Genomic DNA, 18,772 nt, shown 5'->3' with positions numbered 1-18,772 from the left:
CCCTCTCCAGTCCTGCGTGCTTCCTCGCCTGTTAGCCAGATAGATAAGAAAGACCTACCAAGGTAGGCACCGCTATTCGCTTTGAAAGCAAAGTGATCTCGTATATACGGGCAGAGTTTTTGATTGGGCTGCTCATACAACGCTGCGGATTCAAGTGGTCGCCGCCTTGTGCTTGAGCTTGCAGCTACGAGATGTCACTAAAAGCAAGTGGGCGCGCCACCTTGTAACATGCATATATTTAACGGGAAGACAGCAATAAAGGTTCTTGTTGCTACGGGCACAGTCGCTTGTCGTCATTTGGCATTCCCTTAACATGGTGTCAGAAGTGCGAGCGAATTAACGCGGCGGTTAAGAATGCGGCAGCCCGTGCGGACACCGGAGATACCAAGGTGAACATCCTGCATCCGGACTTCAGCCCCCGCCACCGTTTACCTTCACAAGACCTGGGGAGTGGCCGACATGGATAGGTACGTACGAAGTCTATGCTTCCACCGCTGTTCTCAACAGAGCCACCGACGAGGTGCAGGTGCGCACGCTTTTGTATTGTGTGGGGCCTCAAGCACGCAGCGTCTTGCCGTCAATCGGAACGTCAACTCAGGAAACCTTCTCGTTTGCGGATGTCAAGGCTAAGTTAGCGTCGAATTTCGTCCATCCAGTCAACCAAATTTATGAAAGCCGCCGATTTAATCCCCGAATGCAACAGCAAGGGGAGCTAGTCGATGAATTTTTCACAGCGCTTCGTAATCTTGTCAAGCGCTGTGGGTACAAGAACCCCGAAGTGGAAGACCGCATTTTTCGCGCCAGGTTCGTTGTGGTATTGCGGGACGAAAAGCTATCTGACCAGTTGTGCCGATGTATGAAACTCCCGGCCGAAGAAGCTGTGTGAAGCGTGTGTGCGCGAAGAAGCCGAGAATGAGCGTCTCTCACTCGCAAACGTCTGCGAGAGTGCAGCATGGTGCAGCTTTCGACAGCTTAAACGTCGACGCGGTGCGACGCGACGCAAGAAGATAGCGCCAGGCGCATTGTCACGCTGTAGCAAGTCGGCGCAGCCAACTCAGTCAACTTGCGGTTACTGCGGCCGCTGTCTCCACCCGCGGAACGAATGCCCCGCTCGGAAGGCTACATACAATTTCTGTAAGAAGCAAGGTCACTTCGCTGACGTTTGCAAGGCCGAGAAGCGGAAGGAGCTGTTGGGTTCTGTCGAACTTCACGCGCTCAATACGCACCGGGCCAGATACACTGACGTACGCGGGAATGGCCACCTTGCACAGTTGAAAAGAGACTCGGAAGCAGAAGTAACGGTAGTTTCCCTTTCTTTCCCGGGATTGCCTGCCGTGTTGGATGAAGTGGAAGCCGAGGTATCGGGTACCAGAAATCTAAGGTTGCAGGCAACGTTAATAGAACCAACTCAATTTCACAGCTCCGCTGAAAACATGGGCCCCGTGGCGGTCGCGAGAACTAACGGCGCTACGATCGAGTCGCGCTTGTCGCGCTACCGACAGCGCTTCCCGTTGCGCGCGTTCTTCGCTTCGGCTGCGTCCGGTGTGGTTCTTTTGGTGCTGCGTATAAGTTGCGTCCTGCAGAAGTTGTTTCGGAGGTTTGAGTTTTACCGAGCTTGTGCTGGGGCGCGGAGGTGTGAGCCTGGCTTGTGTCGAGCACGCGATGCGCTGACGTGTTTTTCACCGGGTTCAACAAGTGGCTACAAGTCGTAAGCTAAGCGCTACTTGTAATGCGTAAGCATTCGTTGGCGAGTACCTACAATGTCTGTCAACCGATAAGTATAAGTCCTTGTATCTGCACAAAAATGCGAAATTTGTGGACTTCAAATGTTTAATCACCATGAAAATATAAATGAAGATGATCGGTAGCTTTATAAGAGAGAAGGAACAATTTTTAAAAATTGATCAGAGGGAACACTCATAGGGATACATAGGGCTCTATAGAAAATGCATGGAGAAGCTTATGGTCGGGGGTGGACCAATTCGAAATTTGGAAGTGGGCCAACTGAAATATGGGGGGAACATTGATTAACTGCGCCAACAAACGGCCACAGAGAGCATGGAAGAAGAACATGCGTAGAACAGTTTTCATTCGAAAACGCTGAAGCTGGCATTTGCCTCCCAGTGTGTCAGTCAGCCTTAAGAAAGTCATGCAGACACAAAATACAGGAAAGCTTTGACATGCAAATTGTAAGGTTGGAAGAAGTTGGTTTCAAGCAATCAGTCATCTTAGCTGTAGCGGAGGCATTGCTTAAGAAGATAAAAACGGAAAACAATATTAGGGAAGATGCAAGGGAGCGCAAAGATATGAAACGTAAAGTTGTGCTTTATATTCGCAAGACTTCCCAAAACTTAGAAAACGTTCTGAAACGATATGGATTTCAGGTAGCTGAAATCTCTATGCACTGAGTTAGTACAAACATATTATCTTTAGCGAAGCGTTGGAACCCTGACGTGGGTCGTCTGCTCCAGCGCCTTGAAGTGGGTCTCCTTCTCCAGTACCTTCTAGTGGGTCGTTTACTTCGGCTCTCGAGCGCCGCTCGTGCAGAGAGTCCGTGCTGCGCTTTTTGGACTGTCGCCCTTGCGCTGCTTCAAGTGCCGTCCAATAAACATCCTTATAAATTGGTGGAGGTGCTGTACCCTCAAAACCACTCCGCAACCCCTTCGATGCCCCTGGAGCTTCGATCCCGTGCACTCCCATCTGCCATGCCGCAAGATGCCTCCCAGCAAACGCCTCCTCCAGCACCACCCGCATGTCCCGGTGTCCCTCGTTAACGCGACCCACCTATCTTCACTGGCGCGGATGGCACCGACGTGGAGGACTGGCTCGCTATCCACGAGCGCGTGAGTGTCCCTAACAAATGGGACGAGGTCGGCAAATTGAGCAACTTGGTTTTTTACCTGGCGGGAGTAGCAAGTCTGTGGTACAACAACCACGAATCCGATTTCCCGACCTGGTCCGCTTTCAAGACTGCCATAATCGACGTGTTTGGCCGCCCTGCTGTTCGTAAGCTGCAAGCAGAACAGCGTTTGCGCGAACGAGCTCAGCAGGCCGGGGAATCTTTCACAAGTTACATAGAGGACATTCTGGACTTGTGCAAGAAAACCAACGCGACCATGTCCGAGGCGGATAAGATCAAAAATGTCATGAAAGGCATCGACGACGACGCCTTCACCATGCTCCTCGCCAAAAATCCTCGCACGGTGGCAGAGATGATATCGCTGTGCCAGAGCTGTGCCAGGCAACGTCCATATCGCGTATATCCTGCCGAGCGTCGTGTAATTGACGAGCAAGTTGACGACATGCTTCGACGGGATGTTATTCGACCATCAAACAGTCCCTGGGCGTCTCCGGTCGTTCTTGTTGCAAAGAAGGACGGTTCCGTACGGTTCTGTGTGGACTACCGACGGCTCAACAAGATAACCCGCAAGGACGTCTATCCGCTGCCACGAATAGACGACGCGATTGACAGCCTCCAAGGAGCTGAATTCTTTTCATCGCTCGACTTGCGCTCAGGCTTGCAAGTTCCTATCGCTGAGGACGCTCGACCGAAGACAGCCTTCGTCACGCCTGACGGCTTGTACGAATTCAACGTCATGCCGTTCGGACTGTGTGATGCGCCCGCGACCTTCGAGCGCATGATGGATACCGTCTTGCGCAACCTGAAATGGCACACGTGCTTGTGCTACCTCGACGACGTCGTCGTTTTCGCTCCGGACTTCTCCACGCATCTTCAACGCCTCCGGCATGTTTTGACGCGTTTGAGCAACGCCGGCCTACAGTTGAACCTAAAGAAGTGCCGATTTGCAGCACTGCAGCTGACAATACTGGACTACGTCGTGTCCAAGGATGGAATTCTCCCAGATCCAGCCAAGCTTCGGGCCGTAGCCGAGTTCCCTAGACATACGTCCGTCAAAGAACTGCGCAGTTTCGTCGGACTGTGTTCCTACTTTCGACGTTTCATCCGAAACTTCGCCACTATTGTATCGCCACTGACGAAACTCCTTAGCAGTTAGGGGTCCCTCGACTCATGGTCGTCAGTGTGCGAGGACGCGTTCGCAAAGCTCTGTCGTTTGTTGACGTCTCCGCCCATACTACGCCACTACGACCCTACGGCGCCTACAGAGGTACACACGGACGCCAGCGGTGTTGGCCTTGGCGCTGTCCTTGCGCAGCGCAAGCCAGGGTTCCCTGAATATGTCGTGGCGTATGCAAGTCGTACGCTTACTAAAGCCGAGGCCAACTACACCGTCTCCGAAAAAGAATGCCTGGCGATCATCTGGGCCCTTACGAAGTTTCGCCCTTATTTGTATGGCCGCCCGTTCGATGTCGTTACCGACCACCATGCACTATGCTGGCTGTCGTCATTGAAAGATCCCTCAGGCCGTCTCGCCCGTTGGGCACTTGGTCTGCAGGACTACGACATCCGCGTGCTCTACCGCAACGGACGCCAACATGCCGACGCAGACGCCCTCTCACGCTCCTTCTTACCCGACGACAACGCCCGCTGCTCAGGAACTCAGCTGGACGTTTCTTCCATCGACCTTCACACCATCGCTACAGAACAGCGCAAGGACCGATGGATTGTCTCGCTGATAGCCTTGCTCACTGATCCGTCGGCAACACCACCCACTCGCGCATTGCGTCGTCAAGCCCACCATTTCGCCATTCGCGACGAGCTACTTCATCGACGCAATTACAGCGCCGACGGCCGCCAGTGGTTACTGGTAGTACCCCGCAGTCTCCGTTCTAAAATATGCGAATCGTTCCACTCTGATCCGCAGTGTGCACACTCTGAGGTATACAAAACTTACCACCGAATTCGACAACGGTACTTTGGCGGGGAATGTACCGGTACGTGCAGAAATTTGTTCGCTCCTGCATCAATTGTCAGCGCCGGAAATCTTCGCCAAACCTCTCGCCAGCAGGTCTACAACCTTTACCTTGTCCTAACCGGCCGTTTGGGCGCGTTGGCATCGATTTATACGGACCTCTTCCTCTGACGCCGGCTGGTAACCGCTGGGCCATCGTCGCTGTTGACCATCTCACGCGATACGCCGAAACTGCCGCCCTTCCAGCAGCTACAGCACAAGATGTTGCCTCCTTCCTGCTCCACCGATTCATACTGCGTCACGGTCCACCCGAGGAGCTACTCAGCGATCGAGGCCGTGTCTTCTTGTCGGAAGTCGTCGAAGCCATTCTCAAAGAGTGTCACGTCGTTCACCGCAAGACTACTGCTTACCACCCGCAGACAAACGGTCTCACAGAGCGATTTAACCGCACGCTCGGCGACATGCTCTCAATGTACATCGCCACCAACCACACAAATTGGGATGCCATTCTGCCCTTCGTCACCTACGCCTACAATACCGCGCCTCAGAGTACTACTGGCTTCTCACCGTTCTTCTTATTGTACGGCCGCCACCCGTCGCACACGATCGACACGATCCTTCCATACAAGCCAGACACGTCTGAGTATGCGCCTATATCTGCCACAGCCAGACATGCTGAAGAGTGTCGCGACCTTGCCCGGACCTTTACTACAAATGAACAAGAGAGGCAGAAGAGCATTCGCGGTGACACCACCACTTCTGCGCCCACATTTTTCCCTGGGGCGCTCGTCTGGCTCTCAGTCCCTACCACCGCAACTGGACTCTCTTCGAAACTAATGCCCAAATACGAAGGCCCATACCGTGTCGTCGAACGCACGTCCCCAGTAAATTACCTCATCGAACCCGTTGAACCATCTTCGGACATGCGCCGTCGAGGGCGCGACATCGTCAATGTAGAGCGCCTCAAGATATATCATGACCCACTCATGGTGACAACCTGTTAAGTCGCCGGGCGGCTCCCTTTTCACACCCGGGGTAATTGTAGCGAAGCGTTGGAACCCTGACGTGGGTCGTCTGCTCCAGCGCCTTGAAGTGGGTCTCCTTCTCCAGTACCTTCTAGTGGGTCGTTTACTTCGGCTCTTGAGCGCCGCTCGTGCAGAGAGTCCGTGCTGCGCTTTTTGGACTGTCGCCCTTGCGCTGCTTCAAGTGCCGTCCAATAAACATCCTTATAGATCCTCTAAGCGTGTGTCTTGTTTGAACCCGTTGTGTAGTTACCCCAGTACATCATTTTTCTCCACTTCGACAGTTCTAATTTTATGGCTTGCCTCACCATTCTATATATTCCTGACGTTACCGTAACTGGCCTGTACGAGCTTCTCTTATCCTTATCACCTTTGTCTTATGTAGATGAGGCTCATCTTGCTTTCACGCCATCGAACCGGAATTTTCTTTGTTCGGTCACTTGCTCTATGGGATTAGTCCGCAGTGCCTTGCTCTTTCGACCAATATTTTTGATTAGCTCTATTCGAATTTCATCGGGTCCTGCTGCCGTGTTAATAGTGACTTTTTCTACTGCTTTTTTGCAATAAAAGCTTTCTATGCTAAATTTTGATCTCTCAGGCTTCTCTGTTGTTGCTGGATATGTTGTCTGAACTACGCTTTATTTCGTGCCGAAGTTATGCCTAAACATTTGGAGGACACTTAAGCTGCGCTTTTAAGAGTGGAGCGCGATAGTATTTAAAGATCCCTTACTGATTCTCACGCTTCCCGGCAACTGCAGCTGATGTATCCGTAATTTGACCGTAATGACTGAGCAGGCGGTTCGTTCGTTCCGACTGACCGGACACAGAGCCCGCACGGTAGAAGAGTTCTGCGCGAACTTCCGCGAGGAATTTCTTCCGGCCAACTACGAATGGCGTTTGAGGAGAGAGTTGGAGTTGCGTACCCAGCATCCGGACGAGTATGGCTGGAGTATGTTCGAGCGATGGACGAACGTTATCGTCTCGCGAGACCTCTTGCCACCGACGCCGAGAAAGTCGAGCGCATCACACGGCAAGCGCACCCGACTTTCGCGGCCTACTTCAGGGGATGTAGGTACCGAGACCTAGACGAGCTCGCCACCGAAGCAAAGCGCATCCAAGGGGATATCCTCGCGGCACGAGCATACCGTCCGCCTCCACCCGCCGCGCTGTCACTCGAGCCTCGCTGCGCGTGGAACGGTGGCGGGATCGCTGCACATTCCCCCAGGGTCGACGCGTCGGCATCGTTCGCCGACGAGCAGGTCCAGCGTGGTTGGGAATTATCAGACCGCGCCTTGGACCCGTACGCCTACGCGCTGAAAACAGCACAGCATAACGCGGCACGCAGTGCGCCGCGGCAGGAACTTGCGGCTAATGCTAGACCGGAGGAGCGGCACATGCCGACCGCCGAGCGTCGAAGCTACGTCCCGCCGGATTGGAGCGAAGGGCGCCCACGCCACCCCTCAGGTTTCGGTGGCCGTTGCTACCAGTGCGGCGGACTGGGGCACATCGCCCGTGACTGCACAAGCACGCCGGGCCGAGGTCGAGCACGTGGTTCGGGAAACGGGCGAGGCCGCCGGTGATCCACCTTGGGTCCCGGGCGGCGATCTCGAACACAACCGGTGATCTCGATTTACTTGCGCCTTTGGCTTGTCGCCTAGGAGATGTCGCGGACTCGCAGGCGCCGTTCATCGAGCTAACGATAGCCCGAAAGAAGTTTGCCGCATTATTGGATACTGGGGTTAGCGCTTCTTTATTTGGTGAAGAGGTGTTGCATCATCTCCGCGAGAACAATATCCGCTTAAGAGATAGTGACACCACTTTCCGCCTTGCTTCCGGCACAGCACAATCGAGCGGTGCAGCTAGACTAGTTATTCGTTGGGAGAGACGCGTCAGGCGACAACGCCTCGTACATCTTCCCGGTCTGTCAGTGCCTGTTATTTTAGGTCGAGACTTTCTCGCCAAGTCGGGTATTTTGATAGACATCGCCAGCGGAGGTTACCGAGAGAACGGAACGGGTGCTTTGAAGCGTTTCGCAAAAGCGCCCGTGCCTCAGCCGAGCGAGCAAACAGCAATCGGTAACGGCGATGAAAGCAACGGAGAGATGGTGGCACAACATTGTGCCGTGGTGTTGCAAGGGGCAGCGCACCAACTTTTGTCAGAGGTCAACAGCCTTCCGGAGAGAGAAAGGGCACGACTGTCATCGCTGTTGTACGAATACGACGCGATTTTCACTGACCGTCGGGGCCGCACTACGCTAGTCAGGCACAGGATAGACATGGGTGACGCTGCGCCGTGGAAATGTAATCCTCGGCCGATCAGCTTGACTAAGTGGAAAGCACTTGACAGCGCCTTAGACGAACTCATCGACACGGGCGTTGTAGAAAGGTCGAACAGCCCATGGGGCTTCCCGGTAGTTCTAGCCCCGAAGAAGCACGATACTTACCGCCTTTGTGTAGACTACCGCAGGCTGAATGAGGTTACGAAGAAGGATGCGTCCCTCAACCCTCCATTTCCTCTTTAGTATCTAACCTAGGCGGGGCGAAGTACTTTACGACGCTCGATGCTAGTCGTGGATATTTTCAGGTCAAATTTGACGAGCGTGACAAAGAGAAAACGGCTTTCACTTGTCACCGTGGGCTCTTTCAGTTCAAAAGAATATCTTTTGGCTTAATCGGAGCTCCCGCTACTTACCAGAGGTTGATGGACCGAGTTCTAGGAGATGCGAAGCGGCAACATGCTCTCGCATATCTCGACGACATAGTGGTTTATTCGAAAACATTCGACGAGCACTTGCGCCACTTGAGAGGCATCCTAGACAGGCTGAGGTCAGCGGGTATCACGCTGAACCATAGTAAAGCTCAGATAGATGCGAACAGAATAACGCTGTTGGGATTCACGTTGGACAACGGCCGCATTCTGCCGAGTGAGGATAAGCTCGAGGTTATACTGAGGTACCCATCGCCGAAAGATATCGGCGAACTGAGACGCTTTCTGGGATTGGTGAACTTTTATCGCCAATTCATTCCATACTGCGCGGCAGTGCAAGCGCCTTTAACGAAGCTCTTGAGGAAAGACGAGCGTTGGACTTGGGGCCAAGAGCAGGAGGCGGCACTGCGTGGCCTCACAATGGTGCTCACTGACACGGCAGAGTTGCAGCTGCCCGACTTGAATAGGGAGTTTGTGATGCAAACAGACGCAAGCGACCTGGGTCTGGGTGCAATTTTGCTTCAGGATCACGGAGGCATTCTCCGACAAGTTGCGTTCGCGAGCCGTTCGTTGACGCCGGCAGAAAGGAACTACTCGGTAACAGAGAAGGAGTGTCTCGCGATAGTTTTCGCTCTGCGAAAGTTCGACTATTACGTCGACGGCGTGGCATTCACGATTCACCACATGGCTCTCACGTGGTTGAGGCGCTTGCATGAGCCGAGTGGCCGCCTGGCGCCTTGGGCACTGCTGCTGCAGCGTTACGACTTTAACGTGCGTTACCGCAAAGGAAAAAGCAATGCCGCAGCTGACGCACTTTCGCGAACGCCCATCCGAGGCGAGGGAGAAACCCTGGCCGTAGCCCGAGTAAAGGACGCGGAACAACCGTCGATCCTGGGCGTGAACCACGTAGATGTTGTCGGTTCCGCAGGAGTTGTCTTCAGCAGGAAGGAGCTGTTCGAGGCTCAGCAGAAGCAGCCGTTTTATCGAAAAGTGCTCGACGGGCTCCGGGAGCCGGGCGGCGCGGCCGCCGCGCACATAGAGGCAGCTGGTATTGCTGTCGGTGCGGAGCGCTCAGGAACAGCTGGTAATGCTGTGAGCGCGCTGGATTCCTATCTGCTGAATTTCGACGGCGTCCTGCTGAGGTATATTCCCACCGAGAACGACACAAGTGAGGCGTTTAAGGTGGTGATACCGCGCGCGTTGAGAGGAGCACTGCTACGCTACTTTCATGAATCGTGCATCGCTGGGCGCGCGAGCGGCCCCAAGACTTACATTAAGTTGTGTCGCTTCGCTACCTGGCTTGGCATGAAACGGGACGTGATTCGCTACGCCCGCTCGTGTCATGTGTGCCAAAGCGTGAAGCCCCCAGGCGGACGACCGCCCGGATTCATGCAGCCTATCGACAGCCAGACTCCCTGGCAAATCGCGGCGGGTGACGTCATGGGACCGTATCCCACAACACCGAGCTGGAACAAATTCTTGCTGGTGGTCACGGATCACTTCAGTAAATGGGTAGAACTTTTCCCCCTACGGAAACTGACGGCACGAGTGATCATGGATAAATTGATGGAGGTTTTCACCAGCTTTGGTTTTCCGGAGCAGTTAATAACGGACAATGCGTCCTACTTCACTCCAAAGGTGTTCGTTGACTCATGCGCCGCACTTGGCATTAAGCACAAGAAAACGACAACCTACCATGCTCAGTCGAACCCCACTGAACGAGTCAATCGCAACATCAAGCACATGCTTGTCGCGGTCTCTGAAAGGCATAAGGACTGGGATACCTACCTTCCAGAGATCGGGTTTGCATTGCGATCGACAGTGAACCGCTCGACTGGGTATGCGCCTTCTTCTATCAACCTGGGGAGAGAGCTGCCGAATCCGATCGCTAGGGTTCTCGCGGATCGCAGCGGAATGCCAGTCGCGCCGTCAGCACGAGCTGAATACGCGACGCATCTACGTGTCAAGGTGACCGAAGCTTTACATAAAGCACGCTGTAATCTTCGCACTGCTAGGGCACAACAGAAGGCGCAGTACGACCGCTCGCATCGGAACGTCCACTACAAAGTGGGCGATCTGGTGCTTCGACGCCAGCACGTTCTCAGCGATGCTAGCAAACAGTCTGCTGCCTCGCTGGCGCAGAAGTGGACCGGGCCGTATCTAGTGCGAGAGAAGGTTTCCTCGCTTGTTTACCGGCTCGAGAACAAGAAAGGAAAGCCGATCGGCGGTCCGGTACACGTATGTGACCTGAAACGCTACGTGCCGCGCGATGAGCAGTGAGGTTACGATCAGGCCCTCCCTCAACCGCGATCGGTGAGAGAGAGCAGTCAGAACCGAACGGCGAGCCCGCAGCCGCGCTACAATTTGCGTAGCAGGCGAAAGTAATCTGACTGCTAGTTGCGCAACCCGACGACTGCGAGGAACATTCGTAAGTCCGGGTGACGTTGCATACCGCGTGAGCATACAGCCGCGCCGGGCTGACACCTTGGTAGTTCCTGCCGGGGAAGCGAACGTCTAGTGACCACGGAGCGCCGAGTATGGACGAGTCGTCGCTCCAGCAAGTACCCTCACAGGCCACGACGGGAATGTGGGGTGAACGTTCGACGCGTGGGTATGCGGGGTACGGTTTGACCAAAGACTGCTGTGAGGGCCAGTGATGGTGACAAGAACTTTTATTGGTCCTGAGAAACTGTTGTGATTATCTTGTGCTGCGACTCGAATTGGTGATGATGCTTGCGAACACTCCCTTCGTAACAGATGTCAACGGTGTTCCCGGATACGGCCAACTATGCTGCTGATCACAGTGCCGCTTCGTGCAGTTTGCTAATAATTTCCAGGAGCAGAGCAAGACGAGATACGGCCGTGCGAAATGCCTGCAGTACGCGCTGGAACAACTGACGCCCTTGCAGCACTGACGGCGCTACGCCGAACATGCAGCCGCACGAACCGCTAGCCGGCGGCCGGCAGGCGACCCCCCCCCCCCCCCCCTCCAGCGCAGCCGACACCTGGGGCGCGGCACCGAGAGCCACCTTCGAGCCCCGACAACGATCCCGCCTCGCAAGACCGAGCAGTGCAACTGATGGGCCGCCTCCGAGTCGGCATCAAGAGTCCGCCAGCTGAGGGATACATGACCACCAGCCCGACGCTTTCTCGGTCGTCAACATCGGCGGGTACTCAGGCAAACGGACGTCCCTAGGTGCCAGCCTCAACGTACGGGGGCCTTCTTAAGGGGGCGAGGATGTGGGGAGCACATGCTGCCACCTTCTGCGGGCGCTCGCCGTCGCTTGCGCACGTAGCGCACTCGGCGGGAGCCGGGCGGACACGGGAGAGATGCACTTTGCCCTCTCCCGGTACTCGCTCGCCTCTCGCGACGCCCGTGCCCGCGGGAAGAGGGAGAGTATCCGGCGGGCGAGGAGGACATTCCCCTCGCGAAAAGGTAAAAAGGTATAAAAGAGCGCGACCGAGAGATCCCCGGGTCTCTCTGACCTCGCTACTCCTGACCTGCCCCTACGGATATACCCGCTGCCACCCGTGAGTGACCTCGTTTGCGTGACTTCTACACGCAACCGGGCAAGCCTATTTATTACTTATTATACAGAGTGGACTTCCCTCTGCAAGTGTGTTTTATTGCCCGCAGCAATAAACGTTGTTGAGTTGACTCACTTGTTGCCTTATTCGGCCGAACCCTACGTAGCTGCGATTATACGCGCAACGGGTTGGGGAAGACCCCCACAATTCGTGTCATTCTTTTCTGCTACATCACTCCATGCTTAGCCTGACATCTCCTTTGCTGATTACATTGCTATGAACGATGTTTGTTTTGATGCTGTTGGTATTGCTAGTTTGATCAAACAGCTAAAATTGTGTTCTAGTGCAGGAATTTATATAAATTCCAGGATTCGTAACAATACGGTGACGTATTCTTTTATATTACTTAGCATGACACTTAGTAGCGCAATAGCTCGAAATAAGGCATAACAGTGAGAGGCGAGAGGAAAGGAAAGACGAGCGCTACACTCGCAACTTTTTAATCTGAGGCAGGGCATCCAATATATACACAAACATACACATGTGCAAACGCATAAAACAAAATAAACGGCGCCGAAGTAAAAAAAAATAAATAAAGATAAAGTCAGCCGAAGGCAACGTTGTCACCTTTAGATGCTTAGCAATTTATTTCCGAATCATAAAGCGTAACAGTCGTTTGACTCACGCATGCTAGACCAGTTATTTGGATATGATAGGCAACTAACAGTTCACGTGCGGTTTTGTTCTTGCTTCTGCCTAGGATCCCTACATTAAAGAACAGCGGTTCACAGTCGGGACAAGACCTGCAATTCGCAGACAATTGTGCGGTTGTATCCTTCTTTAAAATATTTGCATGCTCTCTCATTCGGTCGTTTACGCAGCGCCCAGTTTTACCAATGTAGAACTTGCCACAGCTGATCGTAATCAGATAAATCACTCCAACATATTCTGTTCTGTGTGTTGCATCGGTGATTTCAAGGAAAGTATGCTCTGTTAACTTCACTTTGCTGAGCGCTTGTAGCTTCAGCGTTACGGGGGTATGAGCCATTGAAATTTTTGCTTGCTCACGGGGGTATGAGCCATTGAGAAGGTCACGTGTTTTTGTTGTACCACTCGACTAGACGCCGTGTTTCTTTACGTTGTATTTGTGATTCCAATGAATTTATGTACTGTTCGCTTCACATTGATGAGTGCTTGTAGCCTCTGTATTACTAGAGTGATGCGTCATTGCATTTTCGCTTGCTTAGGGGGTTTGAGCCATTGCTGATGATGACAATTTCTGTACCACTAGGCCGGGCGACGCGTTTTATTTTTTTTTTCAAGGGCACCGGGGGTATGAGCACTTAGGGCTTTCGCCTTAATAAATAGAATAAATAAATGCCCTGTAGCCTCGGCAGTAAAAGGTCTGATCTCCCGAGCATACTGGAATGGAAAACCAGAACAAATCTTAAATGACTTGCAGTATCGCAACCCTATATATATATATATATATATATATATATATAGTGGCCCCACGCATGGAGAAAACTGCATTCATTCCAATAACCTTTGCCTCGCGTAATAAGCGCACATTACATAAGATCAGCCCAGAAATGAATGAAAGTCTTGCGCCTGCAGTGCGTTGTTCAAGGAACATTATTTTAGTACAACACTACGTAACTGTAATAAAAATCGGCCCACCTAAATTGTGAGATCACTGGATCGAAGAAAGAAACCAAGTTCGCAAAATTCTGCTAATGGCGTTTTTGTTATTGAAGAAAATGACATCGCTGAAAATTTTATAATATAGTTTAACAACGTCGTTTCTGCTTGTACTGTTAGCATACCCACTGCCCCAGCTGATGGTGCCCCATATGTGAATTTAATTCGCTGCCCTGGAACGCTCTTTATGTTAATTCACCGGAAAACTACAACTCCTTCTGGACATGGTAATATCACAAATATTTTGTTCTATGACATGACGAATCTCTCGCGAAATGTCTGGTTATCAAATTTGGTGTTTCGCTTTGTTGTTAAAAAATATCGAGTGACTGGAAGACAGCCTGTGTGGTGTTTATATTTAAGAAGGACGATCAGCTGCTTTCAGGAAATTACCACCCAATCTGACTAACGTCAACTTGCTCTAAGCTAATTGAGCACATTATTGCAAAAAGCATCAATGAGTTGCTTGAAGAGAGCAAAATGCTGAAGAGCTCTGAACACGTTTATTTTAATGATACTCCAGAGTTTCGCAACTAGTGACGGTAATTCACAGTTTTGCATATTCTATTCATAATAGCAGCCAAACTGATTTAATATTTCTAGATCATAGTTAAGCTTTTGATAAGGTACCTTACGATAAACGAATACGTATGCTCAGAAACTATGACGTTCGAGAATTACTCGCTTCTCGGATCGCAGAATACTTATCTAATCGCGAACCGTTTGTGGATTTGGCCAGGCAACACTTGGCCTGCCTTCCCGTCGCATCTGTGCGCACTGCAAGGCAGCGTATTGGGCTCTTGTTGTATGTAAATGACAATGTTGAGATACTCTAAATTACGGATGAGTCCGCTCTGCCTAATGAGATCACTTCTACTAGTAACCAAAATGACCTGAACAACAGCTTGAATAACATTTTAGATTGATGCAAACAATGTATGATAATCCTGAATCTATAAAAAATTGTTTTTATTCCTATAAGTCGCAAGAAAACATCACCCTCAGATACTTGCATGTAAGGCAAATTCCCAATTAAACAATTAAGTTACGAACTACAAGTATTTAGGTGTCACCCTGTCTATAATTTTATCACGATACTTTCATGCAAAAAAGATAAGAGCCTCCGCGTTTCGTCAACAGTGTTTCCCATAATACAAAAATTTAAAAAGTTCTTCCATCTGTCACGTTCCTAGATTATTATTGCTTAATTCGACCGACGCTCGAGTATACTTGTATTGCTTAGGACCCAAACACTCAGTGCAAAATAGACAGCCTTGATGAATACAAAGGCAGGCTGTCCGGCTTCTGCATAAGAAATTATCGACCTTCGACTCTCCTACTTAACTAATGAGGTCTAGTGACATTCCGATACTTGAATTGCGAAGAAAAAAAATTACGGCTGGAATTTTTTTTCCCACTACTCAATCTTGAACTGGCACTCGACCCCTTCATATATAATAATTCCACTAATGACGACACCAACTCGCCACAAGCATGAAACTGTTGCCTATTTTGGCGCGACTAACATATTCAACGACAATGTTTTTTTCGCGCATCATTAAAGACTACAATCGATCTATACTCACAATTCGCACTTTCCTACTCTTGTGTTCACAGCAGAGTTGATTCTTTTATTTTGCATGTTTTGCCCTTCCTACATGGAAATCGTGTCCGCAGTATGTAATCAACAAATAAATAACTGAATATGTAGCGTCTCGTTTACATAGTTTTATCGTTAACTCTACGCCTACAGCTTTGTTATTCCCAACGGATTTACATGTAGGGACTAAAGAAGACACGGCAAGCTTCCCAGTGACATATGGCTGATGGCCTGGGCCCAAACTAGGAATTAGAAAACTTCGCCGAGGTGTGGACACCATCACTCACCAGTTATGCTTTTCATATTCATCCAGTCGCCAGTTATTTCGTTTGCAACACTCTGAAACAAAAATATGAAGTGCGTTATTAATACAACTGTTTTTGTGCGTATTTATAACTCAGTGCGCAGATGACGTGACATATGATAAAAATACGTAATCACCAGATGACACAGCACATACAATGAAATCAATTAGATTTTTTTCATATTGAGTGAATTCTTAATTTACAGTATCTTTAATTTTAGTTTTGCTTGTTGGAGACGATAATTACCACAGAGATATGACGCACCGCGGCAATCATCGGCATGCGAAGATTCTGCAGACATCTGTCGTATTCTTCAGAGTGGCCAAATGGACCAAAGGGCTGTGTAAAGCAAGACATTGTGCGTTTGACGAAATCATGTGCGTGACGACCAGGTGTGGGCAAATCAGCTTATTATTTGTTTTTCTCCCTCACCCTCACGACGCAAGTACCCTCCTCACCATCACCCGGAAACATTTGACCGCACTCCCTCTACCCCGTACTCACCGTTAGAAAAATTATCCGCTCATCCTCACCCTGAAAAGGTAACCAGCCTATTCTTACCTTCTGTGTTCTGCATTTTCAGATAAACCATTTACTCCACCGGCGAGCTTAGTTTACAACACCGATTTCCTAGTGCCAATCCTATATAGTCAAAGCGTGTCCCGCTGCTTTGCTGTTAGGCACTTGATCATACGTCGGCAAAATAAACGGAGCTCACTCAGGCTCACTCACGAATTCTATTTTTTTCTTTAGAGCTCAGTCAGGCTCAGACGCATGGCAATTATACTAAGCCGGGATCACTTGGACTCACATTCATCAGACTAGACTCATCCAAGCTCTTGCGGGTTCAAACTCACCGTATCTACACTCAGCTGGATTCACTCGGACTGAGACTCACCAAAATCCTACTCAGCCGGGTTCACTCAGACTCACTTAATCAGGAGAGTCGAAATCCGGGGCGGTTGGTACACCAATTGCAGGAAAAACCAGTTAAAATAGATCAAGAACAAGAGAAGGGAATTCACATCACAACGGCTCAATCAGACCCAGACAAGTCTTCTTGGCTCAAGGTCACTCGAGCTCAGACTTTCGGTTGAATTGAAATATCAATTACAAAAGTAGCTTTATACGAGGATAATAAAAGTGGAGTGCAGAGGGATTACAATCGCTAATAATTTAGAAAAGAGCATGCACGAGAATCTTTAGCGTGCAGAAATTTCCTTCTTTCTAGATCACCATATTGTCTTGTAAGACCCAAATAGGTATGAAGCTTGAAGATAAAGATAAAGTGTCCATAACGATAAAATGCACAAAATGAATTTGTGAAGAATATGCAAATTCGTATTTGTTTATGCATGCGTACGTGCGTGTGGTGCGCAGACGCTTTTGTTTCAGTGGCGCGCATGTGCCCTTTTTGCAGTTCGGGAGAGATCACAGTCCTTCATTTCTAGAACTGTACTAATTGAAGGCTTGTCTGGCAAACAAAAGTTTTCCCAGCTCGAATCGTGCGCAAAGAAGCTCGACTATACGCAATGCTACTTATAAAAAAACTCAATTATGTGGTTTTACGAGCCAAAACCACCATTTGATTATGATGCACGCAGTAGTGGGGGACTCTGAATTATTTTGGACAACCTAGGTATCTTTACCGTACACATAAATCTAAGTACACGGGAGTTTTGTGCATTTAACCCCCATCGAAATGCGGCTGCCGCGGGCGTGATTCGACTCCACGACCTCGTGCTTAGCAGCGGAACACCATAACCACTTAGAACCCATAGTGGTTCCAATGCTACTTAGGTCCCGTTCACTGTAATGACTGAGGTCCCGCTCGTTGTAGTGCTTTTCGAGGTGTCGGATATAACCTTAGACGCTAAGAATTTCTTAAGTGCTGCTTGGGCACCGAAATCAACCGTCGTTTCGTCTATGGAACTATGTCTGTACCAGAAGTGCCGTGTCGCAGTTCCAGCAGTGTCACTGCTGACAACCATATTGACTGTCAATCGCGCTGAACGCAAGCATCAAACACGGACGTGTCATGATGTGCGCTTAGTCGTCATCGACAGATGATCAAGGAGTTGCGAGTTTACGGCGCCGCGCGAGCTGTGTGTGCAATGAAGACGACGACGACGACATGCCATGTGACTTTGGCGCGAGCGCGCTGAGCGGCGCAAGAAAAAAAAAGAAAGGAATCTGAAGAAGTCAGGAAAAGATACGTTATGGTTCAGGGACGCTCTCATAATGATATACAAAATGTACATGCGTCCAATATTGGAATTCGGCTGTGTATTATTCTCAGGAAGCCCTGCTTATAAAACTAAGCCTCTGGTCCTTTTGGAGCGTGAAGCCTTGCGCCTGTGCCTTGGACTCCCTAGGTTTGTAGCAAACAATGTTCTTTATCAGGAAGCGCGCCTACCAACATTGCCCTGCAGATTCCGCATCTTAACGATACAAACATTTCTAAAATTTTACAGTTTTCCAATTAGACGATCCGAGTATGTATTTATAAACGATCTAAACTCCTTCTTTCTTGATCATTGGCCACGTTTTCACACCCCACAGATTATTTTTGTACAAAAACAATTAAACAGTTTAAATGTAAAAATTCGAGACGTTATTCCATCGTATGACTCAAATCAGAATTTAAAGATTGAATTCGATGAAGTTTGCCCACAGAACCCTAAGTTTTATTCAGTCAGGTTATTAAATAATTTATTGCAAGATTACCTTGCGCACGTACACACTATTAACATAATAGCCACTGACGCTTCTGTGAACGACGATAAGGCGGGTGTAGGCATTTTCTCGATGTCGCTTGGCTGGTCATTCTCCTTGAGACTGCCAGATTTTACTCCCGTATTTGAAGCTGAGCTCTTAGCAATGATTCTTGCACTGCGTAAGCTCCCTTTACATGAATCCAGCGCGGTAATTATAACAGATTCCCTTTCTGTCTGCTCTGCGCTTACAGCTTCGACAAATTCGCCGGCTCTAAAGACGTTTCTAACATTAGTTCCCCCCCAGCTGAATCTTGTAAAATTATTATGGGTACCAGGACACTGCGGATTACATTTAAATAAA

The 18,772-nt window shown here is 50.1% G+C and overlaps 1 protein-coding gene across 5 annotated transcripts in view; it reads right to left on the bottom strand.

Annotated features, from left to right (window-relative positions):
- Positions 1–18,772, bottom strand: part of LOC125941248 (uncharacterized) — a 410,784-nt gene that overhangs the window by 114,443 nt on the left and 277,569 nt on the right. For all 5 annotated transcript variants that reach the window (XM_049658202.1, XM_049658204.1, XM_049658205.1 and 2 more), the window contains exon 5: positions 15,677–15,728. In XM_049658202.1, the coding sequence (XP_049514159.1) occupies positions 15,677–15,728 (52 nt within the window). The remainder of the gene's footprint in view (positions 1–15,676; positions 15,729–18,772) is intronic.

This window comes from Dermacentor silvarum, chromosome 11, assembly GCF_013339745.2.
Source record: "Dermacentor silvarum isolate Dsil-2018 chromosome 11, BIME_Dsil_1.4, whole genome shotgun sequence".
NCBI classification, from domain to species: Eukaryota; Metazoa; Arthropoda; class Arachnida; order Ixodida; family Ixodidae; genus Dermacentor; species Dermacentor silvarum.
This window is presented reverse-complemented; position numbering and strand designations above follow the sequence as displayed.